The sequence below is a fragment of the Pongo pygmaeus genome, chromosome 20 (assembly GCF_028885625.2).
Source record: "Pongo pygmaeus isolate AG05252 chromosome 20, NHGRI_mPonPyg2-v2.0_pri, whole genome shotgun sequence".
NCBI classification, from domain to species: domain Eukaryota; kingdom Metazoa; phylum Chordata; class Mammalia; order Primates; family Hominidae; genus Pongo; species Pongo pygmaeus.
The window spans coordinates 48,258,872-48,282,569 of NC_072393.2; the positions used below are offsets into that span (position 1 = coordinate 48,258,872).

Sequence of the window (23,698 nt, forward strand, 5' to 3'; positions counted from 1 at the left end):
CTGGGGCCATGGGTAAGGACTAGGGCAGAGGGGATTTGGCTTTGGGTGGTGTCCCACTGACTGGGCACTGGACCTTTCTTTGCCCTAAAGAGTTTCTGGACAGCTGAATCAGACTCCTGGGGACTGAACAGGGGTAAGGAGGGCGGTGGGGAAGGAAGTGGGGTGGGGGTGGATGGGGGATGGAGGAAGGGCCAGGTGTGGGGCCTGGGAGGAAGCAAAGGCTTCTGAAGCCAGGAAGCCTGGAATCAGATGCAGGCGGGGACAGTGAGTGGCTGGATCCCTGAGAGTGTCTGCATAAAAGAGCAAACATTGCACCAACAGCCTCTGCATGCCTGGTCTCTTTCTCTCTCTGTGTGTGTGGGTTTAATTTAAAAATAGGGATCGAGTCTAGCTATGTTGCCTAGACTGGTCTCGAACTCCTGTGCTCAAGCAATCCTCCTACCTTGGTCTCCCAAAGTGCTGGGATTTTTTTCTTTTTTTTTTTTTTATTCTCAAAGGAGGTGATGAGATTTCTTTATGTGTTTTATGTGAAGTGACTCATGTCACCTGCCCCACAACCCATGAGGGAGGGACCATTATCATCCCTTTTGGCATACGACAAAATTGAGGCACAGAAAGGTGACATAACCCCCGGGGTCACATGGCCAGCAGGGGGCAGCTCTAGGGCAGCGCTGCTGATCTTTGCTGTGTTTCTGTGTGCTGCTCCCTCTGTCTGTGCTTCGAAGTATATGCTTTCTGGTCACGTGTACATATGTACCTCTGCAGGTATGTGTCATGGCTGGCATGTGTCCTGGCCTGTGTCCGTCGGCACTGGTACATTTGAAGGTATGAATGTTTGTATGCCTGTGAATGTATCTGCGTCTCTGTTTCTCTTGGCCTGTGAGCTTGTGTGGGCATGTTTGTTTATGTATGAATGGATATACATGCTTGTGCGTGTCTTGGTCTCTGTGTGTGTGTGTTGAGAACAAACCTTTCCCCATTTGCTCAAGCTGGAACCCAGGATGTTATCCTGGCCACCTCCCCACCCCCCAACTCCCATGCAATCCATCCCCTAGTCCTGCCCACTCTGCCTACTAAAGGCCTCTGGAACATGGCCCTTCTCCCCACCTCCACTGCCTCCTCCCTGGTCCAGGCTGTAGCATCATTATCTGGGTGACTGTGACAGATCTTTATATATTTCTGATTTTGTTCTCTTTGATTTGTTGTCCACATAGCAGCCACAGGATCTTTTTAGCACACAAATCTGTTCACACACTTCCAACCCTTCAACACCCTCTCCCTCGATTTCAGGATAAAGCCCCCAATCCTGGACATGGCCTCCCAAGCCAGGTACCATCCTCCTCTCTCTCTCTCTTTTTGAGACAGTCTCATTGTTGCCCAGGCTGGAGTAGAGTGGTGCGATCACAGCTCACTGCAGCCTCAACCTCCTGGGCTCAATTGATCCTCCCACCTCAGCCTCCCAAGTAGCTGGGACTACAGGTACACCCCACCATGCCCGGCTAATGTTTGTATTTTTGGTAGAGATGGGGTCTCACTATGTTGCCCACGCTGGCCTCAAACTCCTGGACTCAAGGGGTCCTCCCACCTTGGCCTCCCAAAGTGCCAGGATTACAGGTGTGAGCCACTGTACCCAGCTACCATCCTCCTCTCTTAAACTGCCTGCCCTGTTTCCTCTTCCTCTTCCTCCTGGCCCTGGCTGAGCTCCCTCTGCACTGTAACTCAGTGTTTCCTCAAGCCTCGGGTCTTTCTCCATACTGTCCTCTCTGTTCCCCTGCCTGCCCCCTGCACAGCACTTAACGCCTGTCCACCTTGGGTCCAATATCGCCTCCTTGGGAAGCCTCCCAATTCTATCTTCCCAGGGTATTTTTCTCTGTTGTATTTATCACAGTTTACAATCATAGTCTTATCTGAGTAATATCTGTGTCCCCAGCTCAACTGTGAATTTGTCCTTTTTGCTACTGAGAGCCCAGGCCTGGCACAGCTCAGTGTTCAGTGAATGTCTGCTGAATGAATCTGTGTGACTGGAACCTCTTGGGTCCAGAATCAAGTTTGGGCCCACAGCAGTTGTGGGCCCACAAACTCCCTGCCCCGAGGAGGCTGAGGCAGCCATCTCTTTGCCCTCACTGGCCAAGTAAGGAAGCCCAGGCGGCCTTGGTCCCTCAGAGCCCCAGTGTCGTCATCTGGGAAATGGGGTGATCATAAGGACACTAGCATCATCCATTTACTGGCAAGATGAAACTGATGACGAGGATTGCTCCAGCCAGCCCAGATGCCCTTGAGGCAGGAGTGAGGTCTGATTAATTTATCTAAAGCCTGGCACGAGGGCGGGGCTTCAGGAAATGACAGGCAAATCTTGGAGTTTGCAGGAATGAGCCTTTGTGCATGGCTCGTTTTGCAGGGAGCCCTGCCCAACTGGATTCTGACTCCTCATGACAACCCTAAGGGAAGCGTGATTGCTATGATCTGTGTTACAGTTCACACATTCCTTCACTTATTAATCCAATAAATATTTGAATGCCTATCTACCTGGCATACCAGGCTCTGGAAATACAGGGTAGACAAGGCAGATACAGCCCTGCTTTTAGGATGTTCACTGTCTGGTGGGGACTAACAGTAACAATAACCTTCACTTCTCCTGAGGGTTTGCTGTGTGCCTGTGCCAAACGCTCTACACTCATTCTAACCTCACAAAAGGAGGTACTCCTATCATCATACCCATTTTAGAGTTCAGAAAGCTGAGGCAGGGAAAGAGGGAGTCTCCTGCCCAGCACATCACAGCTCCCAGCCCGAGGAACCAGATCTCCGATGCCCATGTTTCTTAACTACAGTCTGTACTGCCTCTGGGTATGCTATACTGGTGTGAGGCTCAGTGTCTTGCTGTGACAGCAAGTGACCTTGGGCTCCAGTCTGTCTGCCCTCTGAGCCTGTCTGAGCCTGCGTGTGTCTAGAGCCAACTCCAAGTCTATTCTGGGCTAATGATGTGTTCTACGGCAGGGGAAGCAATGAGTTTGGGGTCCCTGGGGCTGAGGGGTGGTGTTAGTTTCCTTCCTACATGGGAACTTCCAGCGGGTCCCCATGCTGATTGATAAATGCTTGTAACTGAGGACTTGCCCCTGCCTGAGGCTTGCAGCATTTCTGTTGGTCTGTCAGCCTTTGTTTGGCCTTTTGAGACCTGAAAATAATGTGACTCCCTAGAGAAATCAGGCCTTCCCTTTTCCTGAGGCAGGTGTGGAGGTCTGAAGCCAAGCCAGGGCCCGTTGTCCTGGAAAGGGTAGGGGTCAGGGCTAGGCCCCAGTGGAGCCGGCTGAAGCAGGTGGACTGACAATGAATGGACGGATGGATGGACTGACTTGCCGGGTGGGAGTCCGGGACTGCGATGAGCTTTACTGGCCCCGCTGCACTCTCCACTATGGGTACTCCTTCCTCCTACCTCTCCTTGACTCACCCCTAGACTTCCTCTTTGAGTAACACCTGCTAACCTCCTTCCCCCTTATCCTCCAAGAGCGCTGGAGCCCTGAACATCGGCGCTTGAACCATTCCCCAGGTGGGAAACACTGAGTGCAGCCGTTGCCCTTGGTCACACAGCGAATACGGAATCCGAGCGGGAACTCTGGTCCACGAAGCTCGCATTCCGGACTCTGCTCCCAAGCCGATCCGGGCGTCAGCTAGTCCCTGTGCCAGGGTGGGCCTCTCGGCTCTCACATCACCCCCTTCTCACAATGGATCATCCCGTTGTCCCCGCAAGCGGCAATGGGCCAGTCCCTGGACCCCACAACTCCCTGTGGCAGTGGGCCAGTCCACGCTGTCCCCACTGCCCCGCAGGATGTACGAGGTTCCTTCCGGGCTGCTGCCGATCTCCGCGCGCTCACCTTTGGCCTTGCCTTTTCGCCACCGCCGGCGACCGTGGCTCCTCGAGCCCTCTTTGGCATTTTTCGAGGCCGGGGCCATAGCGGCCTCGGCGGGCTCCGTTCCCCCGGCCAACTCCATCAATTCCCCGCGGTCCTCGCGCGGGGGCCAATTCCAGCCGCGAGGCCCTGCCCGGAGGGCCAATCCTCGCTACACACTACCGTCGGGCCCCCCTATTACCCAATCCCGAGCTTGCTCTTCTCTGGGTCCAGCTTCCTAACCAATCCTGGTCTCCCTCCGCTGCCGTGCCCCGCCCCCAACCGCCAGAATTTAAGATCTGGCTCCGCCCCCTATCGCGCATTAAAGGGCTCGCGGCCAACAAAAAGGCAATCCCGGGGGCGGCGAAAAGCGTCCTTCGGGCAGGACTAGTGCGGAGCCCCGCGGGGAGTCCCGATCTTCCCACGTGCTGGGAAGCCTCCCATGTGCTGGCTCAGTCTCGCCATCCCACTCACCTTCCCAGGGAGGGATCCCCTAGAACGCGGCCCGGCCCGCCTTTTGAAGGGGGAAAGTGGGGCGCCTCTGAGCCTCTGCCTGGGGTGGGGGCGGGCAAGGTCCTCTGCTAACTCAAAGACGAGGCGGGGCGCCAGCGCTGGAGGCGTGGCTGTGCCTGAGAGCCTTTGGAGGAGGGAGCCCCGCCTTCCCTCTCTTGTCTCCTAGTTCTCCCATTGCGCTTTTCCTAGGGGATCTTTCTCCCTCTGTCTCCGCCCCCAATCCATGCTCCAGATAACGGGGGTGGGGGATGGTGGTAGGAGAACGCTCGGCGCCTGCGCACTAGCTTCAAGCCGCGGGCTGGCCCAAGAGCGGAGGTAGAGGGAACGACTCATGCCTGAGAAATGGCGGGAAACAGAGGAGGCTCGAGGCTTGTGCACACGCACACAGCCAACTGCTTCTGGACCACCTGAGAGGCGACCTCGCCCGCCGCGGTGGTGTGGGGCGGGCATCCCTTGAGACTGTGCTCTGGAGGCCTGGGGAAACAGCTTTCTATCCTCAGCACTGGGGAGAGCAGGCCTCAATCCCTGTCTTTGCCTGCCGCCCCTCCTCCTTCCCTCTCTAAGCATACCCACCAGTCCCGGCGCTGAGAAGCGCATTACCCTCTTATCAGCTCTGGGAGAGAGGAGACAGACTGGCCTCTGGGCGGTGGGGCCGCCATTGCCTGCCCTCTGGACCAGGGCCTCACAGATGCCCTCAGCTTCAGGATTAGGGCTGCGTTGCTTTCTCCCCCCACATCAGGGGACTTCAACAAGTAACCTCCAGTTCCATAGATAAAACTTGCATTCCCCCCTTCTCCATGGCAGGGGTTTTGAGCCTAGAGAAGGAAGATCGGAGCTTCCTGGGGCTCCTGTGAAGCAGGCAGGGGGCAGCACTGGGCCCCGGCAAGAGGCGGAGAAGGCGAGGGAGTGCCTGCGGTGAGCCCAGTGCCTTGGGCCTGTTATCTTCTGATGCTGCTCCCCCAACTTTCCTGCCGTCAGTCCCTGACCTTGCCTGAGACCTTGGCGGCTCCCGCACCTCCCTCCCGGCTCCTCCTTGCTGAGAACACAACCCGCAAGGCCATTCCGCCTGGCTGGACTGAGTCACCTATGGAGGCAGCCCGGCAGGGAGCAGGTGTCTTCCTAGCAGAAGAGGACAGACCTGGTAAACTGAGAGACTGTTGATGCCCCGATGTTCTGCCTAGCCTGCCTGGAAACTCCCGAAGGGTAAGGTACCGTCTTTGTATTGTATTGCTGGGACTTACGCCGGTGTCTGCCCCAGAGCTGGTGCTGGGTCAGTTTCTGTGGATGGATGAATGAACAGTGGCAAGAGAGCCGCTTTCCTGGTCTCCTGGTCCCTAGCGCAGAGTGCCTTCCCACTCTGGGATTTGATTTTCCCCAAATCCTCTGTAGGGAGGCAGCCTGGTCCAGGGGAGAAAGACCCCGGCTTCAAATCCCGACTTCGCCACTTCCTAACTGCATGGCCCTGTGCAAGAACCCTTACTTCTTTATTTTTCTACCTCATGCCCTCATTTCTAAAATGAGGATGTTGGCCAGGTGCTCGGTGGCTCATGCCTGTAATCTCAGCGCTTTGGGAGGCTGAGGTGGGAGGCTTGCTTGGGGCCAGGAGCTCGAGACCAGGCTGGGCAACATAGCGAGGCCACGTCTCTACGGAAAATGTAAACATTAGCGGGGCATGGTGGTGCATTTGTAGTCCCAGCTACTTGGGAGGCTGAGGTAGGAGGATGGCTTGAGCCCAGGAGTTTGAGGCTGCAGTGAGCCATGATCATGCTAGTGCACCCCAGCCTGGGCGACAGAGTGAGACTTCGTTTTTTTCTTTTTTTTGAGATGGAGTCTTACTCTGTCGCCCAGGCTGGAGTGCAGTGGCGCGATCTCAGCTCATTGCAACCTCTGCCTCCCAGGTTCAAGTGATTCTGTGCCTCAGCCTCTCGAGTAGCTGGGATTACAGGCACCTGCCACCACGCCTGGCTAATTTTTGTATTTTTAGTAGAGACAGTGTTTCACCATCTTGGCTAGGCTGGTCTTGAACTCCTGGCCTCAAGCAATCCACCTGCCTCGGCCTCCCAAAGTGGTGGGATTACAGGCGTGAGCCACTGCGCCCAGCCTTTTTTTTTTTTTTTTTTTTTTTTAAATAATGGGGATGTGGATCTTTATCTCAGGATTGTTGAAGGATGACCAGAGCTAACCTGATACACCGTAAGTTTTTAGTATTTCTTAAGTAAATGAATGACTGGCCCTGAGAGGCTTCAATTCCTCCAGATTCAAACTCACCTGTATCCTGGTAGTGTCTGTGATTCCGGGCACTGGTTTTCTCATGTGGCGACGTCCCACCGTATCCTGACATCACTTTATAACCAGATTTTCTTTTGAAGCCTAGCTTCACTCCCTGGGCCACCATTCCACCCATCGTGGCTGGAGAATCTGTGTCTGAAGATGATCCCACATCTGATTCTGACTCAGAATCTGTGACCCACTCAGCAAGGGCCTTCCACTCTAGGGCTGATCGCTGTATGGATAGTTCTTGCAGTTTTGTTAGAAATCTCAGCTCTGTCAAAGATCCCTGCTTGGATTTGGCTCCCTGGACTGGAGTTGTTTGCTTATCTGACTGTTCAGGTGTCTCTTGGGATGTAGATTCAGTCGGGGCAGATGGCTCCCTTTTGGCTGCAGGTTTAGCCTGGGCCGCAGGTGTTGATTCAGCTTCTTGTTGAGCTGGAGGTGGCTCTCCTGGCCCAGGCCCTGGCTGGGCTACATGTCTTTGTCTCAATGCTGGCTCCTGTTGAGTTGTAGATTCTTTTCCTAGCCCAGGTCCCTGCTGGGAGGCAGCTTCCTGTTGAGTGAGCGGCACCCTTTGGATGTGAGGTGATTGCTGTGGTGCGGTCTTCTGTGGGGCAAGAAATTCCTCTTGTGAAGCAGATTTTTGTTGGGCTCTAGGTTCCTTCTGGGATTCAGCATCATGTTGTACAGGGGTCTCCTGCTGGGTGAGCGGTCTTTGGTTTGAAGCAGGCTTCCGTTGGGTATTGGATCCCTGCAGAGTCTTCGATTCTGGCTGGGCTGTGGGTGTCTTTTCTGGCCCAGGCTCTGGCGGGGTTATAGGCCTCTGGTGTGGTTCAGGTTGCCAGTCTGGCCTAGGCACTGACTTAGAACCTGGCTCCATTGTTATTTCCCTCACGGGAGATATTAATCTTCCAGGTTTCATCCTTCTGGGCTCCCACCCAGCCCTCTCTCTTCACAGATCTCTCATTGATTCCTCATGATGGCACTTCCTCTTGGGTTTCACTCCATCCTGGCATCACTGATCTTCCTTTTTAAGGCAGCTGGCAGTTGGCCGATCACAGCTGGCCCCCACTAAGTAATGAACTCTGTGCCTCTTTCTTTGGTGGGAGGATTAGGAGTAGGAGGAGGCTATGTGCCCAGCACTCTCTTACAAGAAGGGAGGGGCTTGCTCTCTTGTGTCATAAATAGGGCCCCACCCCACCCACCACTCAGTTAAAATGTTTCTTCTCATAAGGCAAGCATCCCAATTTAGGCCTCCGTGTCATCTGGGATGACAGAAGCCAGATGCTGGATGAGTGTTCCTTTTTTCTCTCTCCTTCTGATGTCTGAGGAAAGCGTCATTCAGGGGGCAGTCTCTGTAGCTGTTGTAATAATTATTTCCCTCTTTGTTCATTCCTACAAATGGTTGCCAGATTATTTATTTATTTACTTATTGAGAAAAGTCTTTCTGTGTTGTCCAGGCTGGAGTGCAGTGGTGCCATTTTGGTTCACTGAAGCCTCCACCTCCTGGGTTCAAGCGACTCTCCTGCCTCAGCCTCCCAAGTAGCTGGGACTACAGGCGTGCACTGCCACGCCCGGCTAATTTTTATATTTTCAGTAGAGATGGGGTTTTGCCATGTTGGCCAGGCTGGTCTCAAATTCCCGACCTTAAGTGATCCACCCCCGCCCTCCGCCCCCGGACCTCCCAAAGTGCTGGGTTTACAGGTGTGAGCCACCACGCTCAGCCAGGTTGCCAGTTTAATTTCCCTATATTGTCACTCTGATCATTTAACTCTCATGCTAAAAATTAATGTCATGCCCTCCCACTTTTATAGCTTGAGGCCCTTCTGAATGGCGTTTGAGATACTCCATGCCATGTCTCTAGCCCTGAACTATGATCCTGTACTAGATTGGAAACTCACAGAAGACAGTGACCACTGATGACAATGACTGATAATGATGGTGGTAATGGTGATGATAGTAGTCATAAATACCAAAGGCTGCCTAAGTGCTAAGAAACTGTGCCAAGTTTTTTTTTTTAAACCTATATTATCTTTAATAAGACCATGCCTGGTTCATTGGTATGCCTTTTTTTTTTTTTTTTTTTTTTTGTCCCACCTAGCTCTTACCTCAGAAAGATTTGTCAAATGAGTGAAAGATGAACAAGTAGGCCAATGGAGACAGAGTGAGGGTCTTGGTGGGGATAAGTATATGTAGAATCTGGATTCAGTCTGCAGTGAATAGGGTAAAATGGGTCATCTGGATGTGAATTGGCAGACCCTATTTGAAGGAAACAATTTTGATCTGTGACATTTAAAAATATTTATTGACTTCTGTTTGCTACTTTCCTGATTGCATTTAAGGTTAAATGACACCAGCTAGGAAGCTACAGTTTCCTGGAATCTTTCAGGTAATTAAGCCTAAGCCTGGGTAAGGGGAGGGCACAGGATAAAACTGATGAGAGAAGAAGACACTAGAGAGAGCAACAATCAAAATGATCTTGAGAAACATGCTTTTTGAGAGCACTGGAATGATTTAGGGGTGGGTACAGTGGGAGAGTGAGGTGGGAGAAGAAGAGTGTCTGGTAGGTGTGCTCACTGTCTTCTTGGCTGAGAATGTTTAATTGGAAGAGTGGGCGCTCAGAGCTCCTACAAAGGCAGAGCAAAGCTTCTTAGCTGACATTGTTTGAGAAATTGCTGGCAGGCTCTGGAATGCTTGTTTGGCTTTCTGTGGTGCCTTTGGTGTCCTAGGGTGCAAATAAAGGGGAGAGGCTAGTGTTAAAAACATTTTTAACATTTCTTTTTTTCTTTGGAGATGGAGTCTTGCTCTATTACCCAGGCTGGAGTGCAGTGGCAGGATCTCAGCTCACTTCAACCTCTGCCTCCCGGGTTCAAGTGATTCTCCTGCCTCAGCCTCCCGAGTAGCTGGGATTACAGGTGCCTGCCACCATGGCTGGCTAATTTTTGTATTTTAGTAGAGACAGGGTTTCACCATCTTGGCCAGGCTGGTCTGGAACTCCTGACCTCATGTGATCCACCCGCCTCGGCCTCCCAAAGTGCTAGGATTACAGGCATGAGCCACCACACCTGGCCTTCACATTTAATTTTTTTTTGAGGTGGAGTCTCGTTCAGTTGCCCAGGCTGGAGTGCAGTGGTACAATCTCGGCTCACTGCAAACACTGTCTCCCAGATTCATGTGATTCTCCTGTCTCAGCCTCTCGAGTAGCTGGGATTACAGGCACCCACCATCATGCCTGGCTAATTTTTGTATTTTAGTAGAGATGGGGTTTCACCATGTTGGCCAGGCTGGTCTTGAACTCCTGACCTCAGGTGATCCACCCGCCTCGGCCTCCCAAAGTGCTAGGATTACAGGCGTGAGCCACTGTGCCCAGCCAACATTTAATTTTTATGAGAGTTTTAAAAATTATAAAAATAAGACTCATCCAGTGGAAAAAAATTTTAAAATCCAGTAAAAAGTAAAAGGACTCCTCCCACCCCAGCCTCTACAACACATTTTCCAGGGCTAACCACTGTTAATAGTTTGCTACGTTTTTTTCCATACCTTCTGGTATATAAATACAGTGGTTTATTTTAGAAACAAAAATGAGATTATACTATACGTATTGCCTTAGTCGGCACCTTTAAGAAATCTGGCCGGGCATAGTGGCTTGCGCCTGTAATCTCAGCACTTTGGGAGGCCAAGGTGGGCAGATTGCTTGAGCCCAGGAGTTAAAGACCAGCCTGAGCAACATGGCGAAATCCTGTCTCTACAAAAAATACAAAAATTAGCCAGGCATGGTGGCGTGTACCTGTGGTTCCAGTTGCTGGGGAGGCTGAGGCAGGAGGAATGTTTCAGCCCAGGAGGTGAGCCGTGATCATACCACTGCACTCCAGCCTGGGTGACAGAGCAAGACCTTGTCTCAACTGCGCCCCGCCCCCCGCAAAAAAAAAAAAAAAAAACAACGGAATCTATTATTGCAAAGTATTATATTTCTATAGAAGTTCATAGAAACTTATATGTGCAATTCAATAAATAGTTATAAAGCAGATATTCATGAAACTACTACCTAGGCTTAGAAATAGAATATTGTGTCCAGGCACGGTGGCTCATGCCTATAATCCCAGCACTTGGGGAGGCTGAGGCAGGCAGATCACCTGAGGTCAGGGGTTCGAGACCAGCCTGACCAACATGGAGAAATCCATCTCTACTAAAAATACAAAATTAGCCGGGTGTGGTTGCGCATCCCTGTAATCCCAGCTACTCAGGAGGCTGAGGCAGGAGAATTGCTTCAACCCGGGAGGCGGAGGTTGCAGTGAGCCAAGATTGCGCCATTGCACTCCAGCCTGGGCAACAAGAGCAGAACTCCGTCTCAAAAAAAAAAGAGAAAGAAGTAGAATATTGCCAACAGCACCCCTCCTTTTCTGATCACTGCTTCCTCTCCCCCTCACAGTGATAATCCTGACTTTTATAGTAATTATTTACTTTCTTTTCTTTATTATTTACCACCTATGTGTATAGATTCCTAAATAATTTAGTTTATTTTTGCTCATTTTTAAACTTTATGTATACATTATGGTCTGAATGTTTATGTCTCTCCCGATTTTTTTTTTTTTTTTTTTTTGAGACGAAGTCTCACTCTGTTGTCCAGGCTGGAATGCAGTGGCATGATCTTGGCTCACTGCAACCTGTGCCTCCCGGGTTCAAATAATTCTCCTGCCTCAGCCTCCTAAGTAGCTGGGATTACAGATGTGCATCATCACGCCCGGCTAATTTTTTTGTATTTTAAGTAGAGATGGGGTTTCACCATGTTGGCCAGACTGGTCTCGAACTCCTGACCTCAGGTGATCCCCCTGCCTTGGCCTCCCAAAGTGCTGGAATTACAGGCATGAGCCACTGCACCTGGCCTCACTTTAGTTTTAATTCATATTTTCCTTGTAATAATAAGGTTGAGTGCCATTGCATCTGTTTATTAGCTGTTTGGGTTTCATCATCTGTGAAGTGGCTATTCAAGTATTTTTGCCCATTTGTCTGTTGTATTTCCTGCCCTCCTCTCACTGGTGTGTAGCAATTCCTTATATATGTATTCTGAATACTAATCCTTTGAAGGTTGTGTATGTTACAGATATCATCTCCTATTTGGCAGCTTGTCATTTTATTCTTTTGATGATCAAAATTTCATAATCTCAGTGAAGTCAGATTTATTTACTCTTTTACTTTATGGTTTGTGCATTTTGTATTTTGTTTAAGAAAGGTTTTCATACCTCAAGGTTGTGAATATATTCTCCTGTATTTCCTTGTAAATTTGTCTTTCAAGTTTAGATCTGTAATCCACCTGAAACTTACGTTAATGCAGGATGTGAAATAGGGAGTCTCTACATTGTTTTTTTTCATTAATATATTGTGGATATCTCTCCAGCCAACAGATAATGATTTATCTCATTATTATTATTATTATTATTGTTATTATTATTATATTTATTTTAGAGACAGGATCTTGCTATGTTGCCCAGGCTGGTCTTGAGCTCCTTGGCTTACTGGATCCTCCTGCCTCAGCCTCCCGAGTAGCTAGGATTATAGGCCTAAGCCACTGCCCCTGGTTTACCTAATTATTTTTGACAGTAATTAGTTTTTCCCAATTTGCCTTTGAAGAAAATTTCCCCCATTTATTTGTCAATACAAATACTGCTATAATTAATATTCTTGTACCTATATCTTTGAGCATCCATGCTAGTATTCTATTGTTGAGATTTCCTAAAGTGAGATTACTAGATTAAAGTTATTATACTCATTTACAATTCTGATACAGCCAAATTTATTTTACTTCCGTCAATAGTGTATAAGGATCCTGATATATCCCATTCTTGATAATATCGTAATATCAATCAGTTTAACATTTGCCAATTTAGTTTTTTTTTTGAGACAGAGTCTCACTCTGTCGCCCAGGCTGGAGTGCAGTGGCGTGATCTCAACTCTCTGCAACCTCCACCTCCCGGATTAAAGCAATTCTTGTGCCTCAACCTCCCGAGTAGCTGGGATTACAGGCGTGCACCACTATGCCCAGCTAATTTTTATATTTTTAGTAGAGACGGGGTTTCACCATGTTGGCCAGGCTGGTCTTGAACTCCTGGCCTCAAGCAATCCACCTGCCTCGGCCTCCCAAAGTACTGGGATTACAGGCGTGAGCCACTGTGCCCGGCTGCCAATTTACTTTTTATATGACACTTAAAAACTGGTAGACTAAACTGGGTGTGGTGGTGTGTACCTCTAACCCCAGCTTCTTGGGAGGCTGAGGTGGGAGGATCACTGGAGCCCAGGAGTTTGAGACCAACCTGGGCAACATGGCAAGACCCCCTACTCAAAAAACAGAACAAAATAACAAACACGAAACTGCTAGACTAGGGAGGAGTCAAATTCTGTTTGATGCTGACACTGGTGTAATCTTCAGAGATTAATGACCAGGTCTCCAACAGCCCCATCCACTCCCACTTTGGTAAACAGTGAGATTTTAAAATCTAAGAATTTGGTTAAACCTTTCCAGTATCAGGAAAATTGTATCCTGCTTTTCCTGCTCTTTCTATTTCCCGACAAGTTGACATTGAGTAGAAAGGGCTGAGTTGTGTGCTTATCCTGGTCTTAATTTCACCTCTTTTTTCTATTCTCAACCGTGCTTCATCCCTAGTGATTTCACGGAGTGACTCTGGTATAAGGAAAATCATCCTTTGGAAACTTACTTGTTTTCTTCACATTGCCCTTGAAATGATCACAGGGGCACTGCTTCTTTGGCAGCCCAGACACTGTCATGAGTTTTCTTCTTGGGGCTCTCAGGAACCAATCTGGAACAACAGCATTGCTGCTTAGATGGGAGAGTTAATACATTTGATAGGAGGGAGTAGGACAGAGCTTTAATCGCCATCTTCTGTGCCTTGCATTTCCACTGCAATGGGGTGGGAAAAGGGGTCAACAGAGAACAGTGTCCATCCAGCTATTTGAATGCCAGTATTTCTGAGTTGTTTTTCCTGACAACTTTGGGCAAGGTTTGGGCAAGGGTTTGTTGGCAGGTTTGGAGGGTGCATCAGAATATCATTACTCCAAAGAATGAGGAGTAAGGCTTGGGTGTCTGCTTTCCAGTGGCTGCTTTCCCTTGGGGAAGCCATTTTGCCTCTCTGCTTTCAGTCTTGCCTATGAGTAAAATAAGGCTGAGAATAGGATTCAGGAAGCTTTTGGAAGGCCAGGAAAAAATAAAAAGCCTTTTGGACGGTAGCTCTGGGTTCTTCAGGAAAAGGATAAGGGGCAGGGGGCAGCCTGACATTTGGCTGGCTTTCCCCTAGACCTTGGAGAAGTCCAGTTCTTGCCTGAGAGTCAGGAAGAAAGTGGGCACAGGTGCTGCATGTGGCAGGCTGTGGAGAGGGGAATAGGTGAGGTCAGCTGAGATAACATCTGCATTGGTCTCAGAGGGGCCCAAGGGAGAGAGCTGGGGTCATGGTGATGCCATCGCTGTTGTTGTTGCTGAGTTACTGACCTTTGCACTCACATTCTTGGCCGCCTTCCTGGAGCCATCTCCTAGAAGCCTGGCCTTGGTTCCTATGGCTTCTGGCGACCCCTGTCGGAAGGAAACAGGTCACATCCAGACACTGGAAAGGGAACAGAAATGATCCTCCCAGCATTGTTCTACCTAGGTCAGCACAGTTCCATTTTTACTTCAAGAAGCTAGGTTACTTCAAGAGACGAAGATTTTATTTTTATTTATATTTTTGAAATGGGGTCTTGCTATGTTGCCTAGGCTGGTCTTGAACTCTTAGGCTCCAGTGATCCTCCTGCCTTGGCCTCCCAAAGTGCTAGGATTATAGGCGTGAGCCACTGTGCTCAGCTGAGGGGTATTTTAATTGATAAGGGATTGAGGTTTAAAATCTGGCCTATACATAAGCATATTTAAAAATTTAATGATTAAAAAAATCTGGCCTAGAGAAAAGCTTAGCTGAAGGTAGGTGGAGAAAGAATGGCTTCCAGATGAAAGAGAGGATAAAAGGCAGGGGTTTGTTGAAACCTCCTGCCCTCTTCCCCATACCTCACATTAAAATCCTCATGACTTAAAAGAGTGAGAGCGAGGAGGAGATTATTCCTTAAATCAAGATTTTCCCTTGACCTCCAAGTTACTGGGTTTTTTGTTTGTTTGTTTGTTTGTTTGTTTTTTGAGACAGGGTCTCACTCTGTCATCCAGGCTGGAGTGTAGTGGTGCAATCACAACTCACTGCAACCTTGACCTCCTGGGTTTGGTTGGTCCTCCCATCTCAGCGTCCTGGGTAGCTGAGGCTTCAGGCATGCACCACCACTCCTGGCTAGTTTTTTGTATTTTTTGTAAAGATAGGGTTTCGCCAAGTTGCCCAGGTTGGTCTGGAGCTCATGGGTGTAAGCGATCTGCCCGTCTTGGCCTCCCAAAGTGCTGTGATTATAGGCATGAGCCACCACACCCGCCCCAAGTAGCTGTATTTGAATCCAGAGTCCCAGTTCAACTATTAAACAATGGTATTTACCTTTGTTCCTCTGGAACAAATACATTCGTCTTTTGGCCTCTATCTGAGCCTGTTTTATTTTCTGATTCTATCTTATCTCCATTTTTTGATACTTAAAATATTCCTATGACAGGCCAGGCATGGTGGCTCATGCCTGGAATCCCAGCACTTTGGGAGGCCGAGGCAGGCGGATCATGAGGTCAGGAGATCAAGACCATCCTGGCTAACATGGCGAAACCCGGTCTCTACTAAAAATACAAAAAATTAGGCAGGCGTGGTGCGGGCGCCTGTAGTCCCAGCTACTCGGGAGGCTGAGGCAGGAGAATCTCTTGAACCCAGGAGGCGGAAGTTGCAGGGAGCTGAGATTGCACCACTGTACTCCAGCCTGGGTGACAGAGCGAGACTCGGTCTCAAAAAAAAAAAAAAAAAAAAAAAAAAAAATTCCTAAGACAATCAAGGATGATGGTTTATAGACTTGAGACTCTCAAGTAAGAACTTGTCTCAGATGACACTTCCTTTATGGTAGTTTCTGATATTTCCTGTCAGAATGAATTATACCTTCATATGGTTCCCATTGTTGTTGAATGCAGTTCTGTTATTGCACTGTAATGTTGTTGTTTGAAATCTTTTATGGACTGAATTGTGTCTCCCGAAATTCACATGTTGAATCCGTAACCCCCAGTACCTCAGAATGACTGTATATGGAGATAGGACCTTTAAAGAGGTGATTAAAATCAGGCTGTTATGGTGGGCCCTATGCCAGTCTGGCTGGTGTCCTTATAAGAAAAGGAGATTTGGGCTGGGCGCGGTGGCTCACGCCTATAATCTCAGCAATTTGGGAGGCCGAGGTGGGTGAATCACAGGTCAGGAGTTTGAGACCAGCCTGGCCACCATAGTGAAACCCTGTCTTTAATACAAAAATGAGCAGGGCATGGTGGCGCGCCTGTAGTCCCAGCTACTTGGGAGGCTGAGGCAGGAGAATTGCTTGAACCTGGGAGGCAAAGGTTGCAGTGAGCTGAGATCGTACCATTGCACTCCAGTGTGGGCAACAAAGCAAGACTTTGTCTAAAAAAAAAAAAAAAAAAGTAGGGGGGATCCTAGAGAGCTCTTTCATTCTCTTTCCACCTCTTGAATATAAGAGGAGAAGTCCACTGTCTGCAACCTGGAAGAGGACCCTTGCCAGAACCCAGCTGTGCTGGCACCCTGATTTCATATATCCAGCATGCAGAACTGTGAGGAATAAATTTCTCTTGTTTATGCCACCCAGTCTGTGGTATTATGTTATGGCAGTCCTAGCAAACTAAAATAAAATCTTTCTACTTCACTAGACTCTGAACCATTGGTTCAGTAGTCATTCAGCTACATGGTTCCTGACACATGGTAGGCATTTGGTAAATGTTTGTTCAACACGTGGATGGATAAATTGTTTGGAGAGGACCCTTAGAGATCATATGGTTCAATTCAGGCCTCCTACTTCCCAGACTTCTGCCACACAGATGGAGGGGGTTGCGTCATTTCCCCAAGGGCTGCTTTTCCAATGTTCTCATGTGCTGTTTTGAGTGTTATCAAAGTAATTTAAGCAGACATAGCCCCTGCCATCTAAACTTTTCTAACATTTTTACTCTTGCCTGACCTCTACTCCTAGTTTCAGAGAAAAACCACAGAATATTAGACCTTAAAGGAAATCCCAGAGATTATTTAATTGAATTCCTTAATTCTGAAGTTTTTTTTTCAGTCTAAATGTAATTGAACTGTTGGAGAAAATTTTGAAAGTACAAACAGAGAAATTATTATTCTTACCAACCGTTGGTTTTTTGGCGTATTTGTTACCTACATATGCTTTTTATTAATATAGTGATAACCATAGCATGTAAACACATTCTCTTTTTCCATTCATAGGCATGTTGCTGTGTCATCTTCATAACACATTTTTAATGAATGTATAATACTCTCAATAATTATGTGTTCCAAATTATTTAACTGCTTTCCCATTGCTGAATATTTAGAAAATTTTATTTTTTAGATGTTGGTAAATTTCTTTGTTCTTGTAACTGTTTTCCAAATTTTAGATTATTTTCTCGGGAGAGAGTTCCCAAAGAGGAATTACTGGGTCAAAAGTTAAGAATTGCTTTCAGAAGAGCTGTACTAATGTTTAAATTTTTTTCATTTAATTAATTATTTATTTTTTTGAGACGGAGTCTCGCTCTGTTGCCTAGGCTGGAGTGCAGTGTTGTAATCTCAGCTCATTACAACCTCTGCCTCCCAGGTTCAAGTGATTCTCCTTCCTCAGCCTCCCAAGTAGCTGCGATTACAGGCATCTGCCACTATGCCTGGCTAATTTTTGTATTTTTAGTAGAGGCAGGTTTTACCATGTTGGTCAGGCTGGTCTTGAACTCTTAACCTCAAGTGATCCGCTCCCCTCGGCCTCCCAGAGTGTTAGGATTACAGGCATGAGACACTGTGCCTGGCCACTTTATACTTTTTCTCTAAACAAATTTATTTTGCAAAACATCCTCATCCTATGCAATATTATCTGTGAAATTACAGGTTTGATGTATGCTTAGTTTTTTCCTAACATGCATTAAGATAAACACATAAGATTAAAGTAGAAAGAAGCTTATTTACCTTCCACCTAAAATCAGTTTTGGGAACCACTGATACAGTGGCATAAGCATGCACTTTATATCCAATAGGCCTGGGGTCAGCTACTGGCTCTGTCACTTAACTATGTCGACTTGGACAAGTCACTTGGCTTCTATGATCCTTGATTCCCTGATTTGTGAAAGGAGGATGGTAAAATCCTCCTTGCAGAGTTGTTGGGAATAAGTGAGCTGCTGTGGGAGCCCAGTGTCCAGGCGGATGTTGAGTACATGATGGTTATCATTGTGGTTATTGCTGTGGAATTCTGGTTATTTTCCAAAGAGAGTGTCTATGCTGGAATATTGGGCTTGTGGCTTTCTGCTGATGTGGATGTGTAAAGAAGTTACTTCCACTTCTTAGGATTTGTGGTGCATCTGTCATTATTTTCGTTTCCCAGATCCACTACATATTTGCTTTGTGATTTTGGACAAAGTTGTGTAACTTTTCTGTGCCTCATTTTCCTAATTTGTAAGATGTGGTTAATAATAGTACAGTAGTCCTCCCTTATCCACAGGGGATGCATTCCAAGACCCCCAAGATACTTCAAGTCTCAGTACCAAACCCTATATATATATATTTTTTCTACACATATACACTTATGATAAAGTCTAATTTATGAATTAGGCACAGTAAGAGATTAACAATAACTAATAAGATAGAACAATTTAAAAAATATACTGTAATAGGCCAGGTGTGGGGGCTCACGCCTGTAATCCCAGCATTTTGGGAGGCTGAGGCAGGCGGATCACGAGGTCAGGAGATCGAGACCATCCTGGCTAACATGGTGAAACCCTGTCTCTACTAAAAATACAAAAAATTAGCCAGGCGTTGGTGGCGCACGCCTTTAGTCCCAGCTACTTGGGAGGCTGAGGCAGGAGAATGGTGTGAACCCGGGAGGCAGAGCTTGCAGTGAGCCGAGATCGCACCACTGCACTCCAGTCTGGGCGACAAGAGACTCCGTCTCAAAAAAAAAAAAAAAAAAAAAAAATATATATATATATATATACACATATATATACATGTATACACACACACACACGCACACGTATACTGTAATAAAAATGATGTGAATGTGGTCTCTCTCTCTCTTTCTCTCTTTCTCAAGATAACAATATTTTTGGACCACTGTTGGCGGGTAGCTGAAACTGCGATTAAGTGGGGACTACTGTACACTAGTGTGCGTGTGTGTTATTTCCCAGCTCTGACCACTAGAGGGCCTAGAAGCACCAGCACCTACTAGCAATGGGCCTATCAGTCAGTGCCCATGGTCTGTAAATATCATTCTCCCATGAAAGGAACTAGGGCTTCCAGGAAAAATAGCTGATCCAGGGCTGGGGCAGAAAAACATAAGAGGAGCCCGAAGCTTCTTGTGGTGTCAGAAAGTAAGGAACTGCTCAAAAAATGATGGAGATGTGTCTAAAGGTCGCAGAAGCCAACTAGAAGGAGCTCCCAATGGCCAATTTTGGGACAATATGAGCAACATAATAAGTAATGATAGTAATGGATTCCAATCCATAAATACTCATGAGTCCATGCTGATATAAATAAATAACTGAACAAATAAATAAATAAGGAAGAAGAGGCTAGGCATGGTGGCTCACGCCTGTTATCCCAGCACTTTGGGAGGCCGAAGTAGGGGGATCACTTGAGGCCAGGAATTAGAGACCAGCCTGGCTAACATGACAAAACCCGTCTCTACTAAAAATACAAAAATTAGCCGGGTGTGATGGTGTGTGCCTGTAGTCCCAGCTACTCAGGAAGCTGAGGTGGGAGGATTGCTTGAGCCCAGAAGGTGGAGGTGGCAGTGAGCCAAGATCACACCACTGCACTCTAGCCTAGGCAACAGAGCAAGACTCTATCTCAAAAAAAAAAAAAAAAAAGAAAGAAAGAAAAAGAAATAACTCTTTCTGCAGAATTCCGATTAAATAAATGTAGAAGGAACAATGGAAGTAGAAAATCACTATTTGGCCAACACCACAGTAATAATTCTTTATAGGAAACAATCATCCATAGATTCTAAAAGTTAATGTTAAAAGTATGATGATGCTGCAACTGGTGAATAACAAGAAAAAAAAAGCATGATGAGAAGAAACAGGCTATTTACATATTTCCAAAGTGTCTCTCCACAAGATACTTATTAATTACAATGAGATGAATAGTAACTTTACAGTAGAGAAACCTGGCAGACACCACCTGAACCAAGTGCTTAAAGTGAACCTCATCAGTAATGAGAGATATCAACATCCTGGGGCTCTTGCTGGGATGTCCAGAGAAGGATACATCACTTCTGAAGTATTCTTGCCCAAAATATGTAGCCGGAAATATCAGACAAACCCATATTCAGGGGGCATTCTACAAAACAACTGGCTAGAACTCTTCAAAAGTGTCAAGGTCCTGAAAGAGAAGGAAAGACTGAGAAACTATCCCAGGTTGGAGGAGACCTAGGAGATCTGACATTTTATTCAGTGGGATCCCAGATTGGAGTCTGGAGCAGAAAAAGGACATGAGTGGGATGATTAGCAAGATTTGAACATTTGTAGATTAGTTAATATTATGGTATCAATGCTAATCTGGTTTTGATAATTGTATTACAGTTACATAAGATATTGTTTGAAAATAATTGGATGAAGGCTGTACTGGAACTCTATTTTTACAATATTTTTCAAAGTCTGAAAAATGAAAAGTAAGAAAAAGTAAGAAATGCATTAGATTTATGAGGACAAATGAGATAATAAGTGTGAAGTGATTAGAACAATGCTTGTGATATAGAAGTTCTTAATGTGTCTGATATTATAAGTAATTTTATAATTAAATAATATTACAATTAATGAATAATCTGTTATTATAAGTAATTTATTTCCTAATGACCTCATATATTCTCACTTATTTCTATTTCCCTTAACCCTGTGAAAAGCATATTGAGCATGTATGTGATTAAGAGATAAAATAAGATTAGACTTTATTCTGAGATTTATTTTGGGGATGGAGGAGCTATTATTTCCTTTAGCCACTAAGTATCTCAGACTCAGTCCTGCATTGCAAAACTTTGCTTGGCTGGGAAACAAGATTCGAGCTCGGCCGCCACCCACCCGACGTGGTTTGTGATGGCGCCCCCTGGTGGCGCAGGGAGCTTCCCCCAGTTCCTCACCCTCGTGCTTTAGGAGCGACTTAGAAATTTTACTCAGTCCATTTATTAAACCCTTTCTAGGTCACGCTGCGGATCATTTAATCTTCACAAGTGTGTGTGACAAGTGGTATTTTCTTCATTTTAAGATGATAAAACTGAAACTCAAAAAAGTGAGGCGACTTGTCTAGGGTTGCAAAGTGTCTGGCAGAGCCAGGATCTAGGTCCCCCTGACTTCCAAGCTGAGTGTAAAGGTCTAGGTGAGTCTAAAAGTGTGGCCATGCAGAGAACTATTGGTTTAGAGCAGTGGTTGTTGACCAAGGGTGGTTCCCCCTCCGGGGACATTTGGCGATGTCTGGAGATATTTTTGGCTTCCATAACAGGGGTTTGGATGAGGGAGAGGGGAGGCTGCTATTGGCATGTAGTGGAGAGAGGCCACACGGATGCTGCTAAACATCTCACAATATACAGAACAGCCCCCACTGCAAGGAACTGTTCAGCCCAAATGTCAGTAGAGCTGCTATGAAGCCCTGGTTCGATTTAGCAACCTGAGGATGCATTCTTGCAGTTAGCTAATGTTTGCTGAGTATTAAGTTGGATAGCGTGAGGGATATGGAAACAGTGCACCAGTCTGTGTCACCAAGTAGTTTGCTGCCTAGAAGGACGGGGTGGAGGCAGGAAAGGCACATGAAGGCCCTGAATATAAGGCAGCAGATGATAAGTGCAAGAAGAGAGTGTCCAGCAGGGCTAAGCCAGCTCTCGGGAGGGAGACCACATGTCTGGCTGTGGGAGGAACTGAAGGAAGCTGTGGGAAGGTGGTTTTGAGCTGGGTGTGTGAGCAAAGTTGAGCTGGTGGAGAAACACAATACCTGTTCAGGGAAGGGGAAACAGGTTAGTTTGGGTGGAGAAATAGTATTTTTTAGTGAGTAGAGGGAGGTACACTGGAAAGGCAGGTTGGGGCTAGAGCTTTGAATCCAGGCAGAGGACTCTAGCCTGGGTGTCTGTCATAGTGATGGAAAAGTCTTCCCTTTCAGAATAGTGGTCTAGGCCCTAGGGCTATGGGGCTTAACAGCTTCCAGAGCACTCTCTCTACAAAGGAGGGGATGTTGGAAATTGGGGTGGAGAAGGGAGAATGCCTCCTGATTTTAGAACCAAGTTGATGCTGCGTATGTAACATAGCCATTTCACCTCAAAGTGGCCTTTGGGGAGATGGTGCTCACAAGCGGAAATATACTTGGGGATCGGGTCTCTTCTGCGTGGTTGCTCTGTGAAGGGCTGGGCCACTTTATAGTGAAAGCTGGAGCAGATTTGGAACCCCTAAGCTAAGGTCGGCTTCCCAAAATGTGAGCTGTTACAGCAGGGCTTGCTATGGATAAAGCTTCAAATATGGACACTACCTGGTGACAGGCTTTTTCTAGTTTATTACGTTACCAGTAAATAGCATTAAGACATGTTGGTGGCATTCCGGTGCACTGTAAAGAATAGAAGCAAGGACTTCCTGATCTTCTATAAAGGTACCATTGCCTTCAACACCCTCCCACCACCATCATTAAGTTTAGCCATGAGAATTATGTTACTCTTTTGGAAAAGTGTTGGGGGAGAAGGCATGGGAGCAAATCTTTGTTGAGCTAGTATATACATACATACTACGTGTGTGTGTGAGGGGGATCAGCTACAATTGCAGATATTTTCTTTTCTTTCTTTCCTTTTTTTTTTTTTTTGAGATGGAGTCTCACTCTGTCACCCAGGCGCTGGAGTACAATGGTGCCATCTCGGCTCACTGCAGCCTCCGCCTCCCAGGTTCCAGCAATTCTCCGGCCTCAGCCTCCTGAGTAGCTGGGACTACAGATGCGTGCCACCAGGTCTGGCTAATTTTTTGTATTTTTAGTAGAGATGGGGTTTCACCGTGTTAGCCAGGATGGTCTCGATCTCCTGACCTTGTAATCCGCCCTGCCTCGGCCTCCCAAAGTGCTGAGATTACAGGTGTGAGCCACCGCACCCGGCCAGTTGCAGATATTTTCACATACAATATCTCATTTAACTGTCTCAACATCGTTTGGGTGTAAGTACAGTTTGCCGTTTTTTGTAACGGAGGAAACTGGCATTGAGAAAGGCTCACTTGCCCCAATCCCCCATAGCTAAGAGAAGCTGCATTTTGATGTGTCTGTGGCTTGTTTTGCCACGTTTCCTCCCCCCGTTTTCCCCTTCATAGACAGTCTTGTTTACCTGGATTCAGGCTGCTAGAGACCATGGACATCAGCATTAGTGGCAGCAACAGGAGGAGGGAAGAGATTAGAACTTTCATTGCAACTGTCGGTGCAGCTGTAAGTTGCTTGAAGAGTATAATGGAAGGTTCCCTGTTGGAGGCTCCTGATCCCTGGGGATGACTCAGGTCAGGGTACTCAGCCTGGCGGTCTATGCTTTAGTCCCAGGCCAGCGTTCTCATTCAAGGGCGACAACAGGTGAGGTGACGCTGTCTTGCTGTTAGGTAACAGATTAGATCATGTGCTTTATGGGAATCTGGGAGGTGAAACTGGTCAAACAAAAGAAATTCAGCATTCTTAAGAACATAAGAAGGTGACTGATAACTTGGCAGCCGTGCCAGTTCTCTCCTGTACTCTTTCCCGCCTCCTCACACCCCAATGCCTCATGATTTCTTCCTCAAATCTTTTTTTCTCGCTTGGATTTCCTTATACCTTTCAATGACCCTCTCTATCTGAATATTTGGCAGGAAAGTGGGTACTAAGTGTTGGTAGAAGAGACTTTGACAAGGTCTG

At 47.1% G+C, this 23,698-nt stretch overlaps 2 protein-coding genes across 4 annotated transcripts in view; both read right to left on the reverse strand.

Annotated features, from left to right (window-relative positions):
• The window catches only part of LIPE (lipase E, hormone sensitive type), a 25,986-nt gene extending 18,156 nt beyond the window's left edge, over nt 1-7,830 (reverse strand). The window contains exon 1 of one of the 3 annotated variants that reach the window (XM_054463310.2): nt 6,666-7,830. In XM_054463310.2, the coding sequence (XP_054319285.2) occupies nt 6,666-7,590 (925 nt within the window). In that variant the 5' untranslated portion in view covers nt 7,591-7,830. Of the gene's footprint in view, nt 1-3,869; nt 4,137-6,665 lie in introns of those variants that run through there. The other 2 variants (XM_054463311.2, XM_054463312.2) reach the window with 2 other exon arrangements.
• An 847-nt stretch (nt 7,831-8,677) lies between these two features.
• Nucleotides 8,678-23,398, reverse strand: CXCL17 (C-X-C motif chemokine ligand 17). Its single transcript, XM_054463410.2, has 4 exons — nt 23,148-23,398; nt 14,167-14,247; nt 13,379-13,480; nt 8,678-9,393 (listed from the first exon to the last, which is right to left on the reverse strand). The coding sequence occupies exons 1-4, from the start codon at nt 23,224-23,226 to the stop codon at nt 9,296-9,298; spliced, it is 360 nt and encodes a 119-aa protein (XP_054319385.1). The 5' UTR covers nt 23,227-23,398; the 3' UTR covers nt 8,678-9,295.
• Between the last annotated feature and the right edge of the window lie 300 nt (nt 23,399-23,698).